Here is a 24,828-nt window from a genome sequence, read left to right as displayed (position 1 = left end):
TTCTAGATATTCTAGATTTTTATTCCGAAAATTAATTAAAGACAACCCAGTAAAAATACAGATTTTTTTTTCCATTTTGAATTGTATGCAGCACTGACACAGTGATCTAGATGGGGTACATCTGTTTAGTTATTCCAGGTTTTCCTCGTTTCTCTGACCTTCAAGCATGAAGATTTTAATTCTAAAGCTGCCAGCAAAGTGAAATGTCATCCAAGTCATTACCATAATTTTCCCCATGTATGTGCATTATATGAATTTAAATGCTAATGAGAGGTTTTTTTTTTTCAAGTGTGTTGCATTGTAAAGTTCCTTTTAAAAATAAAAAAACTGAACAAGACTTCTTCGTTTAAAGATGAATGGTATGATACAATTGATCTTTATGTTGGAACAGGAAAGTCACCTACAATTCAATTTGATTCAATCTCTATATTTAATCATTTGCTACAAACTTTCACAAAATACTACCTCTGTTATAATACACTGCTCATTTATTATGCTGTCTGAATGATTTTATTGCTGTGTGATTGCTTTAAAATGGATGGGAAAACAAAAATGCATTCTGCTTATTAAAGAGTTGTGTATCAAGTTCAGCTTCATTAGTTTTGATTAGGACTGAGATGGTGTCATCTGTGCTGTCAGCAATATGCATCTTTGACAGAAAAGATGAGAGACTGGAAATCCAATTTTCTGCTCAGTGTATTGCCCTCTCATTTAGTGTGGTTTTGTACAGAATTTACTTGGCTGGGCTCCATTTCTTTGTAGCTGAGGTTTTTAATCTTGGCTTCAGTTTCCTGGCAGAGGAGTCTTTAGCTAAGTTTTAACCTGTGCCTGACTGGTTACCATGTAAATTACTTTTATTTTAAAGCTTCAGGTGTGTTGGTTTTAGTGCATTTTCAAGATGAAGAAATACCACAGTATGTTACTGCTGCATTTGGAAATATGTTAGAAATACTGTCTGTGATAATACTGAAATACATTGGAAACTAGTTAAGGGAGGAAAATAAAATAGAATTGGCTGCTAGATATGCAGATAACTTTCTTGACTAGAGAGCTAACTAGTCTTTATAGGGACCACTGTATGAAGGTAGGAGACACTGAAATCTCCAAGAGATGTTAATGAGCTCCCAATCAAGCAAACCTAGTCTCTCTGTTGATAACAGATGTCCATTCCTACACTGCTTCAGCAGACAGAATTCTTCATATAGATATACACACATATTTAAATGATAGAAGTAAGCATAGCGGGTACATAGGTAATCTGGGAGATTCTGTGTCACAGCTGCTAATGAATCGTGCCAGCTCCTGCCTGAGCCCTTGTTTAGGGAAGCAGCTCCTGTGCTGTGTTCTTTCCTGTATTTTCAGTTGCAGAGGATCTTTAAACTTTTTCCTCCATGAAATATGAAGTGGCACAGAACAGCAGCACAGAACTGGGAAAGGTGAGAAGGTGTTCCTTGAGAGCTCCAGCTACTCTAAATTGGGGTGGCTGCCGTCCTGCCCCCTGGCTTGCCCTGCTGACTGCTCCCACCTCCTCTGCTTTTCCACTGCTGCTCTGACTCATGTGAGCAGCTGGGAAGAGCCATCAGGGAGCTGACCTGGATTGAAATTAATGATATATTTTCCTCTGGGGTAGCTGTGGCCTAGATTAGTTCAGCGTGTGATCAGATAAGTGTTGGTAGTGGCTTGGGGGAGTGTGTGGGGTGTGCAGCCAAAGGGAGGGGCAGCAAAAGCCATGGTCACTGCAATTGCCATGTGCTCTTTACAGTGCTGTGATACAGGATTTCAGAAGGAGAAACCTCTGCTAATTGAGGTAGAGGTTAATTTGCACTTTGACTCGAAGTGATGCTTAGTATGTTTAATCTCCTTAATTTCCAGTAGGATTGCAGTTTCTTTTTAGGGTTAAATCACTGTCATTTGACCTCACAAAATAGTTCTGAAGTATAAACCACAGTTCTGCAAGATGTTTGACTTTAGTTTTGTGAGTGGCTCTGCACACTTTTCCATAATGGCAGTTTTATCCTTAGAAATTAAAATATTACTTTCATGTTACACACACTCTTTGAGGTCTTGAAAAATTCCAGTAGTTTTGCTGACAAAAAGTAACAGCAGGCAGCAACCCGGGCGATATCTTTAGTGATTTCAGTCATTCCTTGGTGCTTTCTCTAAAAAACCCTTAAAATGTGGATTTTAGACAACTCCTGGATGCAATTTTATTTTTACTAGATCGATTAAATCCCTTTCTTGGCTTTTTCCTTTCTCTTTGAGGTGATGTGTGGGAAACTCTGAACATTGCAGCCCACTGGTAAGAGCTGCTCTTCTCCTTTCTCTGGGAGCCAACTGGAAAATCAGTAGTAAGCTTAACGAAGTGTGAAGAACTATTGGCCTACAAATTAACAGTTAAATACTTAAGGCTCTTAGTTTGAGGGTTCTTTTTTTTGCAAACTTCCTGAAATACATGTTTGTTCTCTCAAAAAACAACTCCACAACATCATTGGCTATTCCTAGGTTATTCACTGGAAAATAGATGTAAAAAATACGTTTGCTTTGCACCTGCAGTGACGGTAATGCACTTTGATCTGTATTTAAGATGTGTTCAGTGTACTTTGAATGTAATATTTTTGTGTCAGTTATCACTTTCATATTAATTTATGAAGATAGAGACTTCTGCCAGCCCTAAACACTTGGTTTGCTGCTTCACCCTATGATGGTCAGTGTCAGTGATGATGTAGGTGATCTCAACTCACATTAGTGTAGTTCATGAGCATTTATTCCGTATTTTTCTTCTTTATTCTTGCCCAGAGGCTTCTCAGCACTGCTTGTTTCTGTCTTGCAAGGTTCCTCGTATCAGGTTCCTCCTAATCCTGTCAATTATTGATGAGGTCTGCTTTTGGAGTATTTGTTTGTTATGAATAATTTTAAAGACAAGTAAAAGTTCCCTCTGCAAATTTAATGTATTGCCCTTTTGCAGCGTGTTTTATTGCTTTCTTGGAACAGCGTGTGGGGAGAAACAATCCAAAGCAAAAGCTATTTTGTTTGAAGTTGTATGCATTATGTATCTTTTTTTTCTGTGAAGCTACAAATACGTGACGTATTTCGGATGACTAAGAATTATAGGAATTATGTGATTTGCAAATAGAATAACAGATGTTTTTAAGTTAGTAATTTAGGTATTAGTATTTTGGTTGTATGTATTAAAGGACATACAAGCAAAAGATCAGATGGATTGTTTAATTATATGATGGGCCTGAGAATTAGAGACAGTCGGTGCTCATTTTTAGCCCTTCATAGCCCAACCTAAAATGTGCTTCATGGAGGAAGGGATTATGCCTAGGTCAGCTAGGAAATATGCAGAGTTAACGACTCCTGGCCATTGTGAAAGTGCACTTTTTTGTGTGTTATCAGAGGAAAGATAGAGGTTTCATCTACTCTATACTGAGTTTTAAGTCATCTTTCTCCCTACCACTTTGATTGGTGATTAGCTCTTTAAATGCTAGATTAGATGAAGTAGTATAAGGCAACTTAAAAATTACAATCGTTGTATTTTACATAAAATAAATCTCTAGAGTTATAAACCTGAAGCCTCTGGAGCCTTACCTTTTTTTAATTTTTTTTTTCAGTTGTAGTATCACTTTACTATGCCATTTTTTGGTATGTAACTGACACTGCTGCTCAGATTGGGCAGAATGTTTAAATAATTTTTCTACCACTTGCTTTGAAACAGCAGATTTAGCTTCAGGAAAACTAGAGAGATAATTTAAAAATCTATCTTGTTACTGAACTTCTATATTTTGTATTTTTTCCTATCACAGTTCAGCAAGGCTGAACTAAAAATAACAGGCTGTGACCTTTGATATTGTTAACTGCTGATTGAGCCACTGTGGCACTGCACTGGGAGATTTAATGGGGTTAAAAAAACTTAGATAAAAACTTTTCAGTTATAAAACTAGAATTATCTGTTAAATTATTAGCTCTCTACCTTACACTGAGGCATACATAGTAATTTATTTATTTAAATTTTCATTATAAATAGAATATCCTAGTTTCTTCTTAGATTTGTAAAAATTGTGCATCGAGTCGAATACTTTTGGAATCTTTGGTGATAAATATTTTCTGATTAAAAGAAAACTTGGGTAAATGGGTACTGTCATGCAGGAGAGCAGAAGGCTGAGACACTCCAGATGTTTCCTGGACACACATTTTTTGGTTTTCCTATAAATAGAAACCTGTGTTTATGCTGACTGATGCATTGCAGAAAAAGCTGCAGGTACTTTATGGAAGACTTGTACCATTTTGTGTTCAGATTCAGATCTGGTTTTATCTAGTTTATGATGTTTTCCATATTTTATATTCTATCTTAGTAAGACATTTATATGATGGGACATTAATATTTTCCCTCTCCCTAATCTCTCTGTGAAAAGCTGTAACCTACTTTCTGCAACAGTAAATTTATTTTTCTTTCTTGGTCTTGAGAAGGTGAAACTGCTGTTGAGACTGAATACTACTAATGCCCTGATCAGTGTTTGTTCTGTCTGTTCCTACAAAAACCAGACTCATCTTAATAAGTCATTTAGATAGATCATTAGATGAGATACACCTGCCTTTTAGATCATAGTTATAAAACAATTTGGGAAAGTTTACAATGCCAAAATGCACATTAAAGATCTTTACCATAATGCTCTCCTGTAGTAATTAGCATATCCAAAAAGAAACGTGCTCATTTTGTCTAATTTTTCCTAAGCAGGGGTCTGTTTGAGACCCACTGAGTTGGTAGAAATGTCCATCTGGCTGTGCTCTGTGCTTGTATGAGCTGTGTGCCCTCAGAGTTTTCTGTGATTTGGAAGCCTCTGTCCTCTGCTGAAGGTATCACACAGGAACTGGAAGATGAGAGGACTGGAAGTGCATTGTGACTTTGAAGTTTTAGAATAAAATGAAGTAAAGTGGTTTGGTTGGAAGGAACCTACAACAATCATCCAGTCCAACAATAAAATAAATACTTCAGGGCTGACCAAAAGTTAAGGCATGCTACCATGGGTGTTGTTCAAATGCTCTTTATACCCTGAAAAGCATTGGACACATCCTGTGTAAGGCAGCAAAAGGAGATGTCAATCGCAATGAGTTCTGCAGCTTTATCATCCTTCTGCTCCAAAGATCAGGTTTTATCACAATGATATAGTGGGATAGCTGTGTTGCAGTCCATATGAAGACTTAATACAGTTTTCGTGGGTTTTGAATTCTTTTTTTTTAACTCTTTCTTACATATGAACTAAAGTTTCAGCAACTGCCAGCAGCACATGCAGCCAGTATTAAATATGAAACCCCTTGAGTGAAGAGAGATTTCTCCCTCTGCTGAACTGAGCTCCTTGGCAGGTTTTTCCTCATAACCTGAAGTGAAGGCATTTACAAGATGAGGTTTGGTCACTGTGCCACAGTCTATGACAGGAGAGTCCCAATTTCACAGATTTGATATATAGGGTTGTTTGTATCTTAATTTAGATGTGCATCATATTTTAAGGAAAGAGTGTCAGCTCTCTTGCTTGTTGTTTTTGTGTTTTTTTTAATTTACTTGCTTATGTATGTCAGCTATAACAATAATTTTTGTAAAGTAGTTTTCTCCTTACTTTGCCATTGGGATCAGAATGTATTTGAGTATCATGTGATATTCTTCAAGACTTACTTGATCCTTTGGCCATGCTATGTGCTTCTTGAAAATGATGATATACACACTCTTACAAACCTATCCTAGAATAACCTAATTTGGAAGGGACTTACAAGGATCATCTGAGTCCTACTCCCCAAACTCTAGTTGGGACCTTGCTCTACAAGAGGTCTCATGCCACTGACTGACCACAGTGTAGGGCGTTCAGTTTTAAATCAGTACTAAATCATAAAAGAGGACACAATAAACTGCTTTTTATATTCTCAGTTTAACTTTTTGTATTTAATGTTCTAAACCTTGTGTGGATCTCATTTTTATAAGCCAAGTAATATAATCTGTTAGTCTGTAAGTGCATAGATACTGAAAGGCTACTCACTTTTCCAGAAAAAACAGCCTCTGAAAATGCAAAAAATATAAACTGCATGTGACTCACAAATACTGCTTACATGAAAATGTGGTTATTATGTATAAATGGATGGAAATGGATGTATAAATGAATGTGATGTTACAGAAATGTGGATTCAGAGGTTGTAGAAAGCTATCTTTGTTTGTAATTTTCCCTGGTATACATTTATACACTTTAAAAATTGTTCTGTCAATTAATACTTCCTTCACTTTGTGAGGTTGTCCATGGTAGTAAAAGTGGCAAATACGCCATTAAAGCCCTGTAAGGGAAGTGGGAGGGAGTGAAGGTCACACAGATAAGGAATTACGTGTTGGAACCAAGTGAGATCTTAAAGAGTCAGTTAAGAAACACAATGGAGAATTGTAATGTGAATATAGCAAAGCTTGTTAGTAAGAGTGATGGAAACATGACCCAGTGTTGGTTCTCTTTATTCCTTTCAGGAATAGCTGTAGGTGTCCAGATCAGAGAGTATTGCAGTAAACAAAAGGCTTTCTTCAATAGTTCTTTTTAGCTGTGATAATTAATTACAAAAAATAAGCAGCAGTGTCCAAAGAAGTCAATAATCACTTATTTAAGTACAAAGCTAAGCAACTTTAAGAAGTTTATATTTTGATCTCCGTCAGCTGCATATTGTAGGATTTGAAGAATTCTTGAACCAGTAGGATTGCTTTCATAGTCTAGTATATGTAATACCCAAAAAGTAAAAGCCTTTTTACCTCTCTAGCTGTAACTATATTTTATAAAGTTCCATAGCTTGCAAAACCAAAACTGATTTTCATGGATTTAAATGAAGATATTTGATTTATTCTGTTTATGAATTAATAGGAACTATATAGAACCTATCTGGTACTTCCTTTATCTCTCATACGTTATATTGTTTTATTTCTTCTTGGTCCTTTCCATATCACCACCTCTTCTTGTCTTCATTTCTATCCCTTTCTTTTTAATTCTGTTTTCCTCTCTCCTACCTTAGATTTCTCTGTCCCGTGTTTTAGTCCCTGCTTGATGCTCATTGCCCACTGACTCCTCAGCACAGTGAGAGTTCAACAGAACGTTTTTCCCCTTTGCTGTTGACCATAATCACATTTGTGAAGCACTTGAGGTGATTTAAGCATATATTGGAGCCTCTCCTTCACTTCGGGCAAATATTCATATAGCATACAGTAACAAAATTTCATAAGAAGTATTTTGTCTAGAAATCCAAAAGGGGAAAAAAAGGAGGTGGAAAAAGGCAATCAAGGTTTCACGAATCAACGACTCTTGCTGTAACCTTGTCTCTGTAGCCTACCTTAATCTCACTTGATTTATGAGGAGTCATTTATGTTGGCAGTTTGGAGAAGGCCTCAGGAGGTTCAAGTTTCTTTCTAGCCAGCCCTGCTGAGCCATATAGGAGGTCCCCTTTGTGCCTTTCCAGTTTCCTGTCATTCCTGATAACAGGATGCCCTTTTTGTTACTACTTCAGCCTTCTGCCAGTAGCATCTTGGGTGTTCCTGGAGGTAAAAAGATACGGTGATGTGGAAGTTGCTAAATTTAATTTCCTAGAGATTTTTTCTATGTGAGTTTTGGAAGACTTTGCAGCACGGCCTGGTACATGAGATTTAATTGGTGGTGGATACAATCTTATTTAATAAACGGGGAAGGGATATTCTTTCTGCTTAATGTAATGACCTAGCAATACTGGAAACAAAACCCCCAAATCATAAAATTGCATTTAATTGATGGTGACTCTTGAAAAGTATAGTAGGAAAATACGCTTCATTTCAGCTGTGGAGCTTTTCTTGGGTGGTAAACTCGAGAAGTAAGTAAAGAAAATTTAGCTTTACTTAAAAGGTCCATGTTTGCTGGCTTTTAGTGTAGCCTTTAAAATCCTGAGTTATATAAATGAGCCATGTTACGACTGCAAATGCATGGAAGGTGCTTCTGTAGATTAAAAGCGAGCGCTATCTCGTTGTATTTTTTCAGAAATACCCTTTACATGAAGGGGTTAGTGTTTCTCTGTGGTTTGTTTTCATTTTATTGTTACAACTTTGCTTTACTCTTCCTTGCCTGGGAGGGTTTGTACTGAAATGAGTTAATTGCATCTTATGATGATGAAAGCAGTTGGTTTTTTACGTTTCATGGTTATTCCTTGTTTCTTACAGAATGGGAAAGCATTGATTTTCCCTTTTGTATTGCTAATTGTCAGAAGTGTCAGAAGTGTCAGAGGTGCCAAGGAGATAGTGTTGGTTCACTTTGAATTAGCATATATTTAAACAGATACACTTTTTTTTGTTACTGTTGACAGAGTTTGCATAGACATCAACAGAAATTTTGTTCATGTCTTATTTTGAAAATCAAGGCAATCAGTAAGAGATTATTGTGAAGTAACAGGATTATGTGTAGATCAAGAACACTTCCCCATTATAGTCAGAATAACTGGAATAACTAAACTTAATCATTAAAAAAGAGATGGACATAGGGTTCCTTGACTTCTGACAAGCAGACAGAACTGCTGCAGTATCCCTAAAATCTAGTTTTTCCTATACGCTGCCTGTATGAAGTGCTTGAGAAATGATCAAATACACTAAAAAGCAGTATGTAGAAGACTGGTAACATTTAAAATTTAAGTTTGAATTATTTCTGTGTACTGTGCTGTCCTTTCATTGTCTGGTCTTCATGGTTATGACCCATGCATACATGACCAGATAAATACTGTCTGATGTCAGTGCTGTATTGATCTGAATCTGAGGAGGCAATCAAAAGTGAATTCTAGTTTTCCAATAACAGGAATAAACTGGATCAGTATAAAAAAAGCAAAAACAGAGTTTCTTGTGGTGATTCGCACATTGCCCCACAGGTCCCAATTACATGCAGAGGTCTCCAGCATGGCCCTTACTTTGTCCTATGTGGTGCTGTTCTCTCTGCTGGGAATAAGGGGTTTTGGGAACTTGAGGAAGCTGGATCCAGAAACCTCTGTAGCCTGAATGTGCTGGTTTGCCTGGGAGTTTGAGGCACAGAATGAACTGGTGGCATGGAAATTTGTAGCATCCTGAGAAACTCAAGGAGTCTAGCAAGGGCCAGTGACGAGGTGAATGTACTGGAACATCTCTGCTATGAGGAAGGCTGGGACTGTTCAGGTTGGAGCAGAAAAGGCTTGAGAAGTTCTTATTGATGTGCGTAAATACCTGGAGGAAGGTTATAAAGAAGCCAGAGCAGGCTCTCCTCAGTGGTGCTCAGCGAGAGGCACAGGGGCACTGGGCACACAGGAGGCCACCTCAGAACATATGGAGAAACTCCTTCACTGTGGAGGTGAGCAGGGATAGGTTGTCTGGGGGGATTGTGAAGTCTTCACCATTAGAGATGTTCAAAAGCTGCTTGGACATGGTCTAAGGCAACAAGCACTGACCTGCCAGGCAGGTTGGACCACGTGACCTCCAGAGGTCCTTTCCCCATCAAATATTTGTGATTCTTGTCTTTCCAGTATTTTTCTTCATTAGTTCATCTAAAGTTGTATTAAAGACTTCTAACAACAAGCTCTGACATTCTGACAACTCACTGAAAGCCTAAGCAGCATCTGCCTAAACCTACTTTCATCTATATGTAGTGTCCCTGTGTGCTGCATTCCCTCTCCTTGAAACTAGGAGAAGACTTGAGGGAAGGGTTAAGGGTGACCTGTAGTATCCTTATATCAGTGTCTCTAAATTGGTTATGCCCATGCTTCATCCTGCAGCCAACTGCAAAGACAGTCACAGTACACACCATCTGCTGGGCAGCGCTGGTTGCTCAGCAGACACCTAAATGCATGCAGGTTCAGCAACTGTCTTCAGTGTCTCATACACTGTGAAGGATTCTGCTAGAAATTGTAGATGGACTTTTTAAAGTAAATTTGCGTAAAAAAACAGGAATAAAATAAGGTGTTATGGGCACTGATAGATAGCTGGCCTTATCTAACTTTTCCTTTTAGTACAGCGTTAATGGCATCTTCATAATTACTTCCACATTCTGACTGAGGCAGGCACAAAACCCATGTGCTTGTATTTTTCTTCTTTTCCCTAATTGTCTGGCTGGCCTTTATCTTCTGCCGTGCACTGTTTCCTCAGTCTGGAGTGAAGACTTAAGGATCTTGTCAAAAAGTGATTATGATCTTTTGTGCTTCCAAAGAGCCAGAGTCTTTGGTCTGATGGGCTGATGCCACTCAATGTTGAGTGATGCAAAGGGCTCTCAAATCAACAAACCCATCAGCTTTTGGATTTCTTATAAAGAGAATTGAGAAGATTGCTCTATAATGGCATCTTAATAGTCCTGGAAGTTGAAAGAACTATGTCCTTCCAAATAATGAAGTTCCTTTTGCGGCAAAGAAAATGTGAAGGTGATGTTGTCACAGTAGGTATTAAAGTGAGGTGTCAAGGATAACAAATGATTGCTGGATTCCAGAGCTATTGTCAGGGAGCAGGTCTAGGATGTAGCTGAATTGGTATGTAAACATTACACCTTGTCCTGGGTCTTGCTTAAGTGTTTCGGCCTGGATTATTGGAAGAACTCCATTGTTTAAGAAAATGAGGGACAGGAGTTTCCTTTTTGCAGAAACAGTCTGTGTACTTCAACGACTACAAGCTTAAGGAGCTTTTGAAAGATAATATATTGGCAATTCTTTATCTGAATACTGCTGCAAGGTATTTCTTCCTTGTTAAAATCAGTATCACTGAATTGGATAAACTTGCAGCATTTTCTCCTTTTATTAACATTTTGCTAGCAGCAAGCAATACCAGATGCCAAAGGTTAGGGTGTGCTAGCAGGGTGTAGCTGTGAGTTTTATTGAAATTCTTTCTTAGACTCGGCTTGTAAAGGAAAAGTAAAGGAATTAAAAATAAAAAGTAAAGCGAGACTTGAACTGATTACATTGGTCATGTTATCGTTTGATGGCAAAAGTGGGCCTAATTTCAGAATTTGTAAAAATGTGTTGAAAGAAATCCTGACTAGACAGACAGCTGCTTGGTCAGTAATGCTATAGAAATTTACCTTCTAAGACCCAGGGTTTTCTTCTTAAAGATTTGGGTTTTTTTAAAGAGTTATTATATTTTTGGCTTTTTATACTTCTTGCTGTGAAAATTTCTAGGCGCTTGTGAAAAATCATAGTCAGTTTTGAAGCTCCATCAATTAGGGTGGATAGGTAGGAGTTGAGGATTCAAATAGGCCACTTTTTCCATTTCCTGTGAAGTTTCACATGAATTTTCCACAACCATCTGATACTGAGGCAGTTAAGTATTGCTTGTTAGAAACAGGCCTTAACCTTTCCACTTGTTTCTGGAGATTACTCTGTGTTGGTGGTAGAGTAAGAAATACTCAAATGTCAAATTGCAGATCGATTATAAGAGCAATTTTTCTGATCTTTACCAATACATTTGCTGTAGTAATTATATTGAGATGGACACAAGTGGCACCATCACCAGTCCCTTATTAAAATTTTTTCATGCCTTTTCTCTGTGGACTTCTCTTAAGCAGCTCCACACAGCACCAGCTCCTTTCCTCACAGGCAACTCCACAGAGCACTGACTCCCTCCCTCCTTCTCTCCGCAAGTTTCCTTCTTCATGACTGGCTAACCCCAACCTGCCCCTTACCCGGCTGCCTAACCCTGTCTGTCCCTTGCATAACCACATATCCCTTCCTCCTCATAGCACAGCCAGCAGACTCCATCTCAAACTGCAGCAGATTCTGCTTCTCAAGCCCCAACTGTAACTTACTCTCGACCAGCTAGCCCACTCTTGTATAACACTCATCCTCATGGGACAGGCAAGGCTGTCTCCCCTTCTCGGCAATCAGTATAGCTGTAATTCATTGAGGAAAATTACATTCTGCAGTATCCTTGCAAGCTATTTTCCCACAATTTGTGGCTTTACCAGAGGAGACATAATCAAAAACCTAATCTAAAAATCAGCAAACCAGAAGGAACTTAGACAGGACTACATGGATGAATCTGTTGGTTACCTTTTTGTTGTTTGTCAGTTTCACAAACTGTTTGTAAGCTAGTGCCTATACACACACCAGAGAAAAAGGATAAATGATCATGAATAAACTGGGTAATGTGGCATTTACCTGGGCTAATCTGTCCTCATGTTCTCCAGAGAGCCAACCTTGTGGAGTGCTAGCCATTAAAAACCAGATCAAATCTCAAGACAAAATCCAATGCTTAAACAATTGTCTCTGATATTTAACAAAAGAATGCTTGATATCATATCTGCTAAAGATCACATTACCCAAATAAAGCCCCTAACATGGTAAAATAGAAAAGGAAATACTGTGGGATCTAGAAACAGATGTGCATCATGTGGAGAAAAAACGTACCCAAACCTCATCAGGTGGTGTACAGAGCACCCCAGCTCTTGTGGGAAATCAGGGAGCTTCCAAGCTGAGTTCTTAGGAGTAACTCTGAATTCGTCACATTGCGTGCCAGTAGTAAAACATCAAGCCTGGTACATTCAGAAGTTGACCTCTTGCCCGGTAGCAGAAATAGTGTTTTTCTTCTGTCAACAACGTTTAGAGAGGATATGGCAGAGTAAGGAGAATAAATTATGTATCTTGGCATAAGAGAGAGTGTGTGGACAGAAGGAGAAGGAAAACAAGCCACAAAGGTAGCAAAGGTCATGGATATTTTTTATTTCTCAAAACAACAGAATTGATGCAGAATTGTTTTATGTCTGATCTAATTTTGTTGTGATTTTTTTAGAGAAAAATTTCCTCTCCTCTGTTGCTGATTGATGTCTCAACCCTGCTAAGGGCTCAGCTGTTTCTTATCTCTGTGACTGCTACAATATAGAATCCCAGAATGGTTTGGGTGGGAAGAGACCTTAAAGACCATCTCATTCCACACCCCTGCCATGGGCAGGGACACCTTCCACTAGACCAGGCTGCTCCAACCTGTTCTTGGACACTGCCAGGGACAGTGCAAACACAGCTTCTCTGGGCAACCTGTGCCAGGGCCTCCCCACTGTCATAGGGATTAATTTCTTCTCAGTATTCTGTCTAACCTGCCCTGTGATAGTGTGAAGCCATTACCCTTTGTCCTGCCACTTCAGTTCCTGCTGCAGAGTCCCTCTCCAACTTCCTTGTAGCCCCTTCAGATACTGGAACATGCCGTGAGGTCTCCACACAACCTTCCCTTCGCCAGGCTGAACAGCCACAACTTCCTTAGCCTTTCTCCATAGGGCAGAAGCCCTAGTCCTCATATCAATTTCATGGCATCCTCTGTACTTGCTCCAGCAGTTCCTTCTCAAGACAGTTGTCACAACACATCACTTTCTTTTTTAAAGCTACCTACAAAATAGTATTGACATAGGTATTAGTATTAGTATTATTCTCAGACCTCGTTTTCCTTCTACAGTCTTTAAGAACCGTGGAATTGTCATTCTCCATCACCCATGTCTACCTTGTCCAGTATCTTGTAGCTAAAAGCTAGCAGCAGCAGCTTCTGAGAGGGCTAAAAAACCTTGTGCTGGACAGGTGGTCAATATGTCATCATCATCTGTGGAGGGAGCAGAAAACACAAAAGAAAGTTTTCCTGCATCCTCAGAACAAGCTCCTTGGAAAATCATAGCTTAGAGATAAGAAATGGCTTGTGAAATGACGAATATAAAAGGAATTTAGCTTCCCCCCTTTGGAAGACCCTCTTATCTATCTTCAATATTAGTGGTTCATTTTCTTTTAGTATCCATAGGCCAGCTTTGAATGCAAAATCCCTCAGGGATTGGTCAGAAAGTAGAATTCTCTTGGTAATTGGTGCAAATTGTAAAACCCTCAAAAGTTATAAAAACCCCTGTAAAACAATAGCCGTTGGTATATGCTAGATAGGATGCCTTCATAGAATAAACTATGGATTTGTGCCTCTCTGCATATGCTGGTCTCTTTTCCCCACTGGTCTGAGAGCTCACTGCGAACCACAATTCTATTTGGGCAAGGCTCGGGAATTTGCTCAGTTGCTGAGGGCTGCAAAAGCAGTCTCAGGGCTCCCAAAGGGACCCCAAAACCCCACCAGTGACAATCATCCTACTCCCAAGTAGTTTTAAGATTGATTTAAGTGTTGAGAGAAACTGTCTGCCAGAATGAGAGGAAATGGCTTCAAGTTGGTCCAGAGCAGGTTCAGATTAGATATAAGGGATTTTTTTTTCACTGAAGGGATGATTAGGTATTGGAACCGACTGCCCTGGGCAGTGATGGAGTCACCATCCTTGAAAGCGTTCAAGAAATGTGTGGATGTAGCACTTGAGGACATGATTTAGTGGTGAGTAAGTACAGCAATGCTGGGTTGTCACTTGGACTCAATGATCTTTCTTAAAGGTCTCTTCCAATCTTAGTGATCCTCTGTGATTATATGAAATACTTTGATAGTCTTCCAATGTGAGCATTATTTCCCATTTCCTTGGCAGTTACGTGAGTGATACAACAGTTCCTAACAAGCTTCTGGCTAGTGCAGCCCCACTAGTAATGCATGTAAAAGCAGCAGAGTCCCATTCCACTAGCTTTTTAACAATTAGAGAAGTCTATTTAGAAATTATAGGTAAATTTGTATACCTGGCCTACAAAGAGACATATAGATAGTTTCTGAGGATCCTGTCTTGGAATTCTCAAGATTTGGCCACTACCTGCTCAAACACAGCTTGAGAAGAATAGGACATAATTTGATAAAATAAGCTGTTTACTTCCTTTGGGCAGAGTTATATTAGTAATCCACATGATGAGAGAAGAGAGACTTTGATATTATATTTCACTCCAGGTGTGACCTGCCAGGGATGCTCAGATACAAACTATTGATCTGGCCCTGTGACCAGGAAGTCTTCTGTTCCTCCTGCTTGAGGAAAGCAGTTTTGTCCAAAGAGTAATAAATACAGCAGATAATGAGCCAGAATTTGCAAATTTCAGCTGACCGGGGTATTTACTGAATTAACCTAAATACTATGTTGACTTTCAGTATATTGATATGTAACTGTTTTTGGTTTTTTTTAAAAAAGGTACTCTAAAGAATATCCTCTGTTTTTTCTCAGTTTCTGTTTCTCTTTTAATTAGTACTTTTGGAGTGTTAGATGCTCTTAGTTGAATTAAAGCTGATGCTGATTGAAAGAAAATCTTTTTTATAGATTTTAAATCTTATTTATAGACAGGAGCTGAACAACAAGGTATGTGTTACAAAAATACTACAGAAGAACTGAACATAATTCAGACATCTTTTCTTAAATGTCTTTAAAAGAAAGAGCTATAGATTTTTTTTTTCGAAATACTAATTAGTAGAGAACCTGGGATTTTCTTGGATCACAGATTCTACTTGGAGGGTTAAAATATGTATGTAAAATGAGGAGAGGAAAGGGATTGATGATGTGTATGTGTTGGCACAATGTGCTGTCAGATTTCACTGAAAGCAGGAATTTGGTAGGGCATCAGTAACAACAAGGAACAGAGCTATGTGCTAGTTTTGCAGATCATTTCAAACCCAAGTTGATGGACCTCATAACTTTTGGGTATTCTATATTTCTTGCCTGTGATTGTGTTTTAGAGGTCTTAAAGTTATTGTTCATATTCCCATGCACGTGTGGGGAACTGCACAGAACAATAGAGAACTTTAAGGAACAAAATAAAAAATATGCCAAAAATCTCTTCCTTCAGCAAACACTTGGCTACTGAATGTCAGCAACATGCAGCTGGCAAGTCAGTGTTTAAATTTATGGCTTTTCAGGGTTAGGAGACAGTTTATTGAAGCTACCTCTGACTCCAGGTATCAGCAGAAGCTATGTTTCACATCCTGGCTAAACAAGTGGTGAATGTCTGTGTTGCCTAGGAATTCTTACTTTCCATACAACACGTAGAAAAGTTTCAGTATCTAAACCTTAAGAAGCATGACACACCAGATTTCCCGGGCTTGGTGATTTTAGTTGTTGAAAGCCCAAAGCCCATTTTGATTTTTTTTTCCCCTCTTCTAACTTTCCTTGTTACTCTGGAACTAGCTTTTTTTCAGCTGGTGAGAAGATGAAGTACAGCCGGCAAATGTGCTGCAAAATCAGCTCTTTCAGCCTGACCAGAGATGCAGACCTTTTAAATGGGCCAAGCAGATGAACTTGAACTGAGTCTCCAGCACAGAGAATCCCAGACTGGTTTTGGTTGAATGGGACCTTAACTCTCATCTCATTCCAACCCCCTTCCGTGGGTAGTGATACCTTTCACTAGAAAATACAAATCATATTTCTGTGTGTAAACATGTGGTAAAACCCAACTTGAGTGAGTTTAAGGTTAGAGATAAGCCTTTGGAAGTGAAGTACAGCATGAAAATTGCCTACTCATACACATAATGGTATATTCTTGATCCCATGTAGTTCTTTTGTTTTGAGTTGTTTTCTTCCTGGGATCTCTGCCTGGTTGTGTACACAAGGAATAGTGCATATATAATGAGCTGCTTTATTTTTTTTCTTTCCCCTTACTGTTTTTGCTTTGTGTAATCCTGTGCCTTACTAGGCAGCATTCAGATCAGGATTTGAGGCTGGAGTTATTATTCTCCTATTTGGCATTTCTGCAGGACTCATCACTACAGTATTTCAGTGCTTCAGATGTTAATTGATTTTCATAATCACTGAGATGGGGAATTACTATTAACCAGGGAAATGGAGCACAAGGAGATTGAGGTCAGAAGTACTCCGTTTGAATGCCAGATTTGAGGCACCTGTTATCCGATTTATTATTTATTCAGTAGTCACATTAAACTCTTGAATTCCTTTAATTGCAACTGAAATTCTACATCTCTCCATATTGAATCAGAAGTTGTAATGCAGGCAGTACAGTAAGGAAAACTCAGCTGAGCACTTCTTGCATTTTTTTTCATTAGGGATGTACCTGTTTTCATGAAAGTAATTTTGGGCAAAAGTGGGACAAGTATTGAGTCTCAACACAGCATTGAGATGTTACGCCCCAAGAGATTTTATTTTCTTTATAAATTCTTCTGACTGATACAATGCTTATTCTCCATTTCTTGGAACAAAATAAACAAGGCTCTGCCTCTAGGAATCTCTTCTGCTCCCTAATTGTAATTCATGACGACAGTGGCTCCACTTGTGACAAATGAGTAGAAATTCTTTTTGGCGTGTGTGTGAGATGTTCTTAATTAAAAAACAATTCCTGAAGTGCATGCATAAAGATTGCCCTGTATTTTTTTATTGTGGTTGCTTATGTATCCCTGATTTTCTTCTAATATTTATTCAATATAAAGAGTTTTCTGTTCTCTTTGTTTTATTTCTGTGTTGATCTGCCTTCTCACATCAACTGCCTGTATTCAACAGCTTCTTGATAGCTGGAAATGGCAGGAGTGTCAAGGAGTCAGCATTCCAGTACACTTGCTCCATTGCAGAAATTCAGCTGTTTTAGAAGAGAGACAACTCGAGGCAGAGCTTGTTCAGTAGCATGGCAGCTGTCATAGCATTGACATATGAAGATAATTATTTTCCTTGGTAGAATATTTTCTCTGAATTGGCAGCACTGAAATGAATTTGAGAAGTAAGAGCATTAGAACCCTGAATGCCTTGATAGCTATCTCACCTTTTTTTCCTAACTAATAAACTAACTAATCATAATTTTCAGAAGAATAAAAATTGTCTGAAAACCTAAATGAAGGTGTCTGTAAACTCATGTGCTTTGGTACCTGAGAACAGTGCTATCTACAAACTCAACCTGGAAAAAACATAGAAACTTAAGTATTTTTGATGCATTTTAAGAAGCAGTTTTACACTGATCTTCTCTCTAGACTAATTACTTGGTTTTCTTCCTTTATAGATTTATCATATTTCAGAGAGAAATTGTCTATTGAGAAGGAGTTAATTCTCCAGTCTTTGCATGTAAATCTTATTTTGGGCCCATTTCATTTCATAGGTTTTTAAATCTTTTGTTAATAGGGCTGAATGAAGACTGCTTCAGGCTCCTTTAACTCAGTAAAAGTTCATGTGCATTTGGGCCTTTACACAAATGTTTTTGGCCCTGCCTTGGGCATTCTCCTTGTCAGCTTCCATGTGCTCAGTTACACATCGCCTTCCCCAGTCAAGACAAGAGAAGTACGAGACAGGCACAATGTCTCAGCTTGACTGGAAAACCTTGTGTGTGCTGGATATGGTGGTCTTCCTGAAACTTTCCCTGGTTCTTCTCAAGTTCATGCTGAAAAATGCATGTAATAGATTTCTATAATAGATTCTGTAACTTTGCTAGTAGATCTTAAATGCTGTTTCAGGCATTTTCTCACAATTTAACTGAATGGTCAGATAAATCTGGGAGGCAGATTGCAGTTATCCAGCCCCTCTGGTATTTGGAAGCCATATAAGTGAAAATAATCATTAAAGAAGTCTGATTAGGTAACTGCTTGTTATAAATTTTTTGTCATTAGTCTGTATTTTTTTGCTTGTGATTCAGATAGTGTGGTTAGTTTTGGTTGCTGATGGTTGCATGGTGCTTAGATGTCCTGAGACTAATCATGATAATACAGCAAAAGCATCAAAATGTTTATTTTCTTCAGTGGTACCAGTTGGCATAATAAAAACATCACCTTTCTTTGTAACCTTTCCTTTCATAGCATATAAAAACGTGCCTGGCATTTTAGAGGGCTGGAACAGCTCGCCTATGAGGAGAGGATGGATGAGAGAGCCAGGGGTGTTCCGCCTGGAGAAGAGAAGGATCAAGGGAGATCTTAGACCCCCTCCCAGCGCCTACAGGGGCTCCAAAAGGGCTGGAGGAGGACTTAGGAAAAGTGATAGGACACGGGGAATAGCTTCCCACTGCCAGAGGGCAGGGTTAGATGGGATATTGGGAAGAAATTCTTTTCCTGTGAGGGCAGTGAGGCCCTGGCACATGTTGCCCAGAGAAGCTGTGACTGCTCCATCCCTGCATCTCTGGAAGTGTCCAAGGTCAGGTTGGATGGGGCTTGGAGCAAGCTGGGATAGTGGAAGGTGTCCATGCCCGTGACAGGGGGTGGAATTGGATGAGCTTCAGGGTCCTTTCCAACCAAACCATTCTGGGGTTTTGTGACTTCACAAAATACAGATCATGCTGCTTTCTGGTACTAGAGGTATTAAAGTCAGACAAAGGGAAAGCCACAGCTGAGATCATTGAACATTTGAATATTGTAAGGGGATAAATTAATGATCGCCAAGATTCAGAGAAGCCGTCAACTTTAGGGAGACAACACAAAGTGATGTTTAAGCTTCTTGCACCCATTTCCTTAGCTGCCATTGAAGGGAATGGAGAAATGCAGCGGTGGGCTTTCATCTCTGGGGCAGGCACATCTATCCTGGGATGATTCCTTGGAGTGTATTGGCTACAGATGCATCCAAAAGGGAACTGGAGTTGTGAATTGCTGTAGACTTCCAGCTAAGCCTACCAGGAAGCTGCATTACTGTGTGGCACAGGCTCAGTGTAGAGACCTTATGGAATTAGAAAACCACTGAAATTTGTAAGATTGCCTAGTTGCTGACTCCAGGAAGCGTAAATAAGCTTTTAAATGGAGAATCCTGCTTAACAAGACACAATCTGTGAGTTTAGAAGTTTTTCTGTAACAGAAATATTCTGTTTTCAATATAAAAGTTATTTGTAAGGGATTTATATTCCAAGTTACAGGAGAAGATTTTGTTGGTTTTTCCTTTAGGCTTACAAAAGTAATGGAGAAAAGCACCATTTGATATTTGCCATCTTAAAAGTAGAGCTAACTGGAACCTGAAGATAACTAACTGTTGTAGTTCCAGCTCTGACATTTTATTTCAACATCCTTATCCACACAATGGTGTTTGTTAGGTCTGTTTGCAGTGATTCCCATCTTAATTAACACTTTTTATGGTAGTTTCATGCGTACAACATTTCAAATCAGTAGCTTTAAGCTTGCAAGACAGAGATAGCCTTATTTTTTGTGTTGTTTTTTTACTGCCGCAGCAATGCAGTAAGTATATGATCTGTGGTAAAAACATACCAACAATTAAACAACTGGTAGTTTCCTCGGAGTTCTAAAGCTGAACCTTAAGCCTGCAGGATGGAAAACATGCCATGTTGCTCTTGTTAAACTGTAAAACTATAACTGCATAAGAGACTACAAAGGATTTTCAGTTTCTTCTCAAAGCACTTTTGGAGAAATCAGTAAAGCACTTATCCAGTGTATCAATGTTGAGTACACATGGAATTTTCTATTATGTTATGTTTAATTATACTGTTAATAGGTTAACGTGTCAGGATTTTTCTCTTTTTTTTTTTTTTCAGGATTCTGCTCAAGAGAGTGTCATCAAACGAGATATCCATCGTACATATCCAGCACATGATTATTTTAAGGATACAGAAGGAGATGGTCAGGAATCTCTGTACAAAATCTGTAAGGTACAGTCAGTACTCTGAATTTTAAACCATGTTCCATATTTTGTGTGACTTTCTTTTGCCCTCATAAGCCTGTTCTGCTCCAAGTTGTTAATCAATAAGATTTTAAAGCTTTATTTAGATTGCATGTGGAGACTTGGTGTTTCTTCATTACCTTTTACGACTTTGCATTTGATACCTTCTAAGGTGCAGGTGAGAAGAGGCTCAAGCTGGCCTTGCTGAGGTGAGAGCTCCTCTTCAGAGGGAGTGGTGTAGGAGAACCTTTTCTGCTCTGAGTGGAGAGATTTGCAGAGGAAGAGAAACAAACCCTCAGAGCAAGCTCTGCTGTGTGGTTAATCAAGAATGTCTGTAGATAATTACCTGGAGAACAAGTTTGCTGACCATTCCACAAGCAGTGTGTGAGCAGAGCTTTTCACTCAGAGCTGCCAGATCACCTCCGATGAAAAACACTCCCAAGTTTTCCAATTTACACATGGGAAAGTTGAGGTACTAAATCAATAGATTTGTTCATCTTGTACAGACAGACTTCTGTTGTTTGAGAGAGATCCAGAAGGTGAAATATTCCAGCCAAACAGGTACTTTTCTGCCTGGCAGTTGTAGATTTTGCTGTGGTTTTGGCAGACAGATTTTGTTTCACCTTTTTTTTCTAAAATTAATGAAATTAATGTATAATATTGTGTAGAATATTATATAATGTAGAATTCATTCTGTTCATGTAGAATGAATGATTGCCTTAGACAAAGCCATTTCCCTTTTCCTTCCTCTTCCTTGTTGCTGTTTCCACCTCCTGCTGATTACTAGAAATGATGGAGTTGTCATAGCAAGCAGAAAAAAGTATTCAGCCTTTGGGGTATGATGATACATACTCCTGTTCTCAAGATAAATTCTGTGGTGATGCAAACTCCTATTCAAAAAATAATTTGGATGACTGTTAAAATATAGCTGCTTAGGTGCTAGAATTCAGTATTGTGAGTAATTCACATTTTAAAAAAGTACAAAATTAGGGAGCAGAGAGAACTATGAACCAATTAATGGTAGTGATTTCTCCCTAATCTTGGAGGGCTCTAGAGGGCTACATGAAACAATTCCTGTGCCAGTCTATGAAAAGAATAACATTGCAGGTAATTGTGGGCTTTCCACTTTGATATCAGTTAAGTGAAAAATGATGGAATAATTCAGTTTTTCAAGAATTAAATGTGAGAAGTATGTTATAATAAAGACCTCAGAGTTTACTGAAAATACATCATGACAAGCTAACACAAAAACCCAAAAGTATAGGTTTCATTGGGGAAGGTGTTCTGATTGAAATTCTGTAGCTCCTGTAGCCTGCAACACTAAGAATGTGTAAATACTGGACAAGTTAGAGCATGAACAAGATACACATTAAGGAGTTAAAGACTGGCCAGCAGGTTCCTAAACAAGCACAGAATAAATGATTTCAGTTAAAGTATTATGAATATCCCTTGTTCATTCCCTGTACTCTGGTAAGTCACCTGAAAGAAACCAGGAAGTCCTTTCTCATGAAGATATCTTGGTGACACAGAGAAAAAGGGGATGGTAAATAATGAGGTGTAAAGGATGTGGAGATGGATGAACCTTGTGGAGGAACAGTTTGACTTGAGCAACTCAGTGTTTTGCAGCTGCTGCAGCTGCTTTTAGTTACAGTGTCCAGAATTAAGGACAACTATTCTACATTGGAAAGAATCTAAAGTTCTGTGAAGATGGTGAAAGAATTTGGGAACATTCTTCGAAAAGAAAAATTCTTCTTCATCAAGGTGTATCTCAGTCTATTTTGTTTAATAAAGAACAATAAAGGAGTGAATCTGTCTGAACTGGAAGCAACTTAGAGGAATTATCTGTCCAGCAGGCAGTTTCAGAGGGGCACAGATCTCAGACCTTCCTGGTTTGTTTCCTTTCTGTAGGAAATGTAAAGAATTCAGGTTTTCTAAATCTGAGAAGCTTTCCTTGTTCTCAAGATCTCTATTTCTCCTGCAGAGAAAGTTGCTGTAGCTGTTAGTTCTCTTCTCTTGAAGGATCTTGAAACTAAGAAGTGGTGCATCCTTGACAAAGTCAGGGAAAAACACTTGGAGGCCTGTATGGATGAACAAGGTGCTCCTGACAAACTCAACTGCAAAAGGAAGCCTACAAAAGGTGGAAGCAAGGGCAGGTAGTCTGGTAGGAATATAGAGAAATTGTCCAAACAGACAGGGATCAGGTTTGAGAAACTAAAGCCCTGATAGAATTAAATCTGGCCACAGATGTGAAGAGTGACAAGAAAATATTCTATGGGTACATCTGTGATAAAACTAAGATTAGAGAAAATGTGGGCCCCCACCAGAAGGAAAGGGCAAACCTGCTTAACTCAAGACATGGACAAGGCTGAGATACTCGATGACTTTTTTGCCTCTGTTTTCACTGGCAAGTGCTCAAACATCACTGCTAAGGCCACAGAAGGCAAAGGCTGGGAAGGGGAGAATGAAAAACTGCCCAGTTGTCCTGGTTTCGGCCAAATTTGGGGGAAAACCTCCAGGAGGAGCCCCCAGACAGCAAACCCCACGACTCCTCCCCCCCCCCACCCCACCGGGTTCGGGAAGAATTTCCTTGGAGAAGAGTGGGAGAAAAAACCTGTTTATTTAACAAGCAAGACACTCCCCAGCACAGGGAAAAAAACAACACCAGCTGACAAAAAACTCTTTCACCGTTCTGAAGGGATGACAAGTTCAGTCTCTCTGGCGAGTGGTCGCGCAGTTATCAGTCTCTGGCGCTGGGGATGACTGCTGCAGGTGACAAAGTGTAGCCTCCCGGTGTTTCTTGGGGTTCCCAGGTCCCCGTCCGTTCAGATGGTATCCAGGAGAGGGAGGGGACGGGGTGGAAGAGAAAACAGTCCAGGGAAAAAGTTGGACTGCCTAGCTGAACTAACTAATAAGCAAAAAGCAAGGGCAAAGCGAAGGAAAGAAAAAGGCAGAAGCAAGCAAGCAGGCAAGCAAGCAGGCAAGCAAGCAGGCAAGCAAGCAAGCAAGCCGAGCTAAAACCTCTCCTAAACATAGACCATGGGGGAGGTGAGCCGGCTGATAACAAGACAAAACAAAGCTTCACTCTCAGACTCAGTCCTGGAAGCACAGGACATAATACCAAACATAATCAGGACACACGATTGGAGATAGAAACACCATAACATCACCCTAGGACACCAGTATAGGAGAAGATCTGGTTTGAGACGATCCAAGGAGCCTGAAAGGCCACGGAATCTGATAAGGTGCATCTGTGGGTCCTGAGGGAACTGGCAGATGATGTTGCTAAGCCACTGTCCATCATATTTGAGGTCATGGGCATCCTTTGAAGGTCCACTGAGTGAAGATGGGGTAACATAATCCCAATTTTTTAAAATGCAAGAAGAGAAGGCTCCAGGGAGGCCTTAGACTCCCTCCCAGTGCCTTCAGGGGCTCCAAAAGAGCTGAAGAGGCACTTTGAAAAAGGGCCTGGAGTGGCAGGACAAGGGGGAATGGCTTCAAGCTGCCAGAGAGCAGGGTTGGAAGGGATATTGGGAAGAAATTCTTTTCCTGTGAGGGCAGTGAGGCCCTGGCACATGTTGCCCAGAGAAGCTGTGACTGCTCCATCCCTGCATCTCTGGAAGTGTCCAAGGTCAGGTTGGATGGGGCTTGGAGCAAGCTGGGATAGTGGAAGGTGTCCATGCCCGTGACAGGGGGTGGAATTGGATGAGCTTTAGGGTCCTTTCCAACCAAACCATTCTGGGTTCTGTGATCTTTGATCAGAAACCTTTTTGAGTGGCCATCAAGTTGAGGACTGCTCTTCTGTGAAGCATTTTGTATTTACCTAGAGTTGAATGACCTCTGTCACTTGGTCCCTTTCTCTTGATAGAACATGTTCTGCATAGCAGCTTTGCAGTCACTTTTCAATTCCCTGCTCCAAACAGCTTTGTCTCATTAGTCTTTGTTACTGTGCTATTTTTATGTGTTCTTTAAGGTTTGTGAATATTTGCAGCACGTCTTTCTGCAGGGTTCTGTGAGTGACCTCACCTTCACCCTCTGGGTTAGAACTGTTTATTCCTACCTTTTGCTTTCTCTCCTTAATCAATTATTTGTGTGTGTAAGGGGATGTTCTATAGCAGCTCAGTTCCTTAAAAAGCCTTTGGGTAGGGATTTTGTTGAAGGGTTTATAAAAATCCTGGTAATTTTATGTCTTGGTTTGAAAGACAAGTATTTGCTAAGGAAAGGCAAGAACCCCTTTTTCTGAGATGCAGAGTGCAACCCCCTCCCTTCCAATTATTATAGTTTCAAATCAGAGGCTTTCAGGCAGAAGATATGGGGATAGGAATAACAGTTCTTTACTGATATCTAACAAGGCAAACAGCAGAAACAACAACAGCTATAAAAATTGACAACAGAACAGTATAACTCA

The 24,828-nt window shown here is 39.4% G+C and overlaps 1 protein-coding gene across 3 annotated transcripts in view; it reads left to right on the top strand.

Annotated features, from left to right (window-relative positions):
- RABGAP1L (RAB GTPase activating protein 1 like) overlaps positions 1-24,828 on the top strand; it is a 245,443-nt gene that overhangs the window by 108,953 nt on the left and 111,662 nt on the right. For all 3 annotated transcript variants that reach the window (XM_014874694.2, XM_088170378.1, XM_088170379.1), the window contains one exon: positions 20,299-20,412. In XM_014874694.2, the coding sequence (XP_014730180.2) occupies positions 20,299-20,412 (114 nt within the window). The remainder of the gene's footprint in view (positions 1-20,298; positions 20,413-24,828) is intronic.

The sequence above is a fragment of the Sturnus vulgaris genome, chromosome 9 (genome assembly GCF_052056855.1).
Source record: "Sturnus vulgaris isolate bStuVul1 chromosome 9, bStuVul1.hap1, whole genome shotgun sequence".
Classification (NCBI taxonomy): Eukaryota; Metazoa; Chordata; class Aves; order Passeriformes; family Sturnidae; genus Sturnus; species Sturnus vulgaris.
This window is presented reverse-complemented; position numbering and strand designations above follow the sequence as displayed.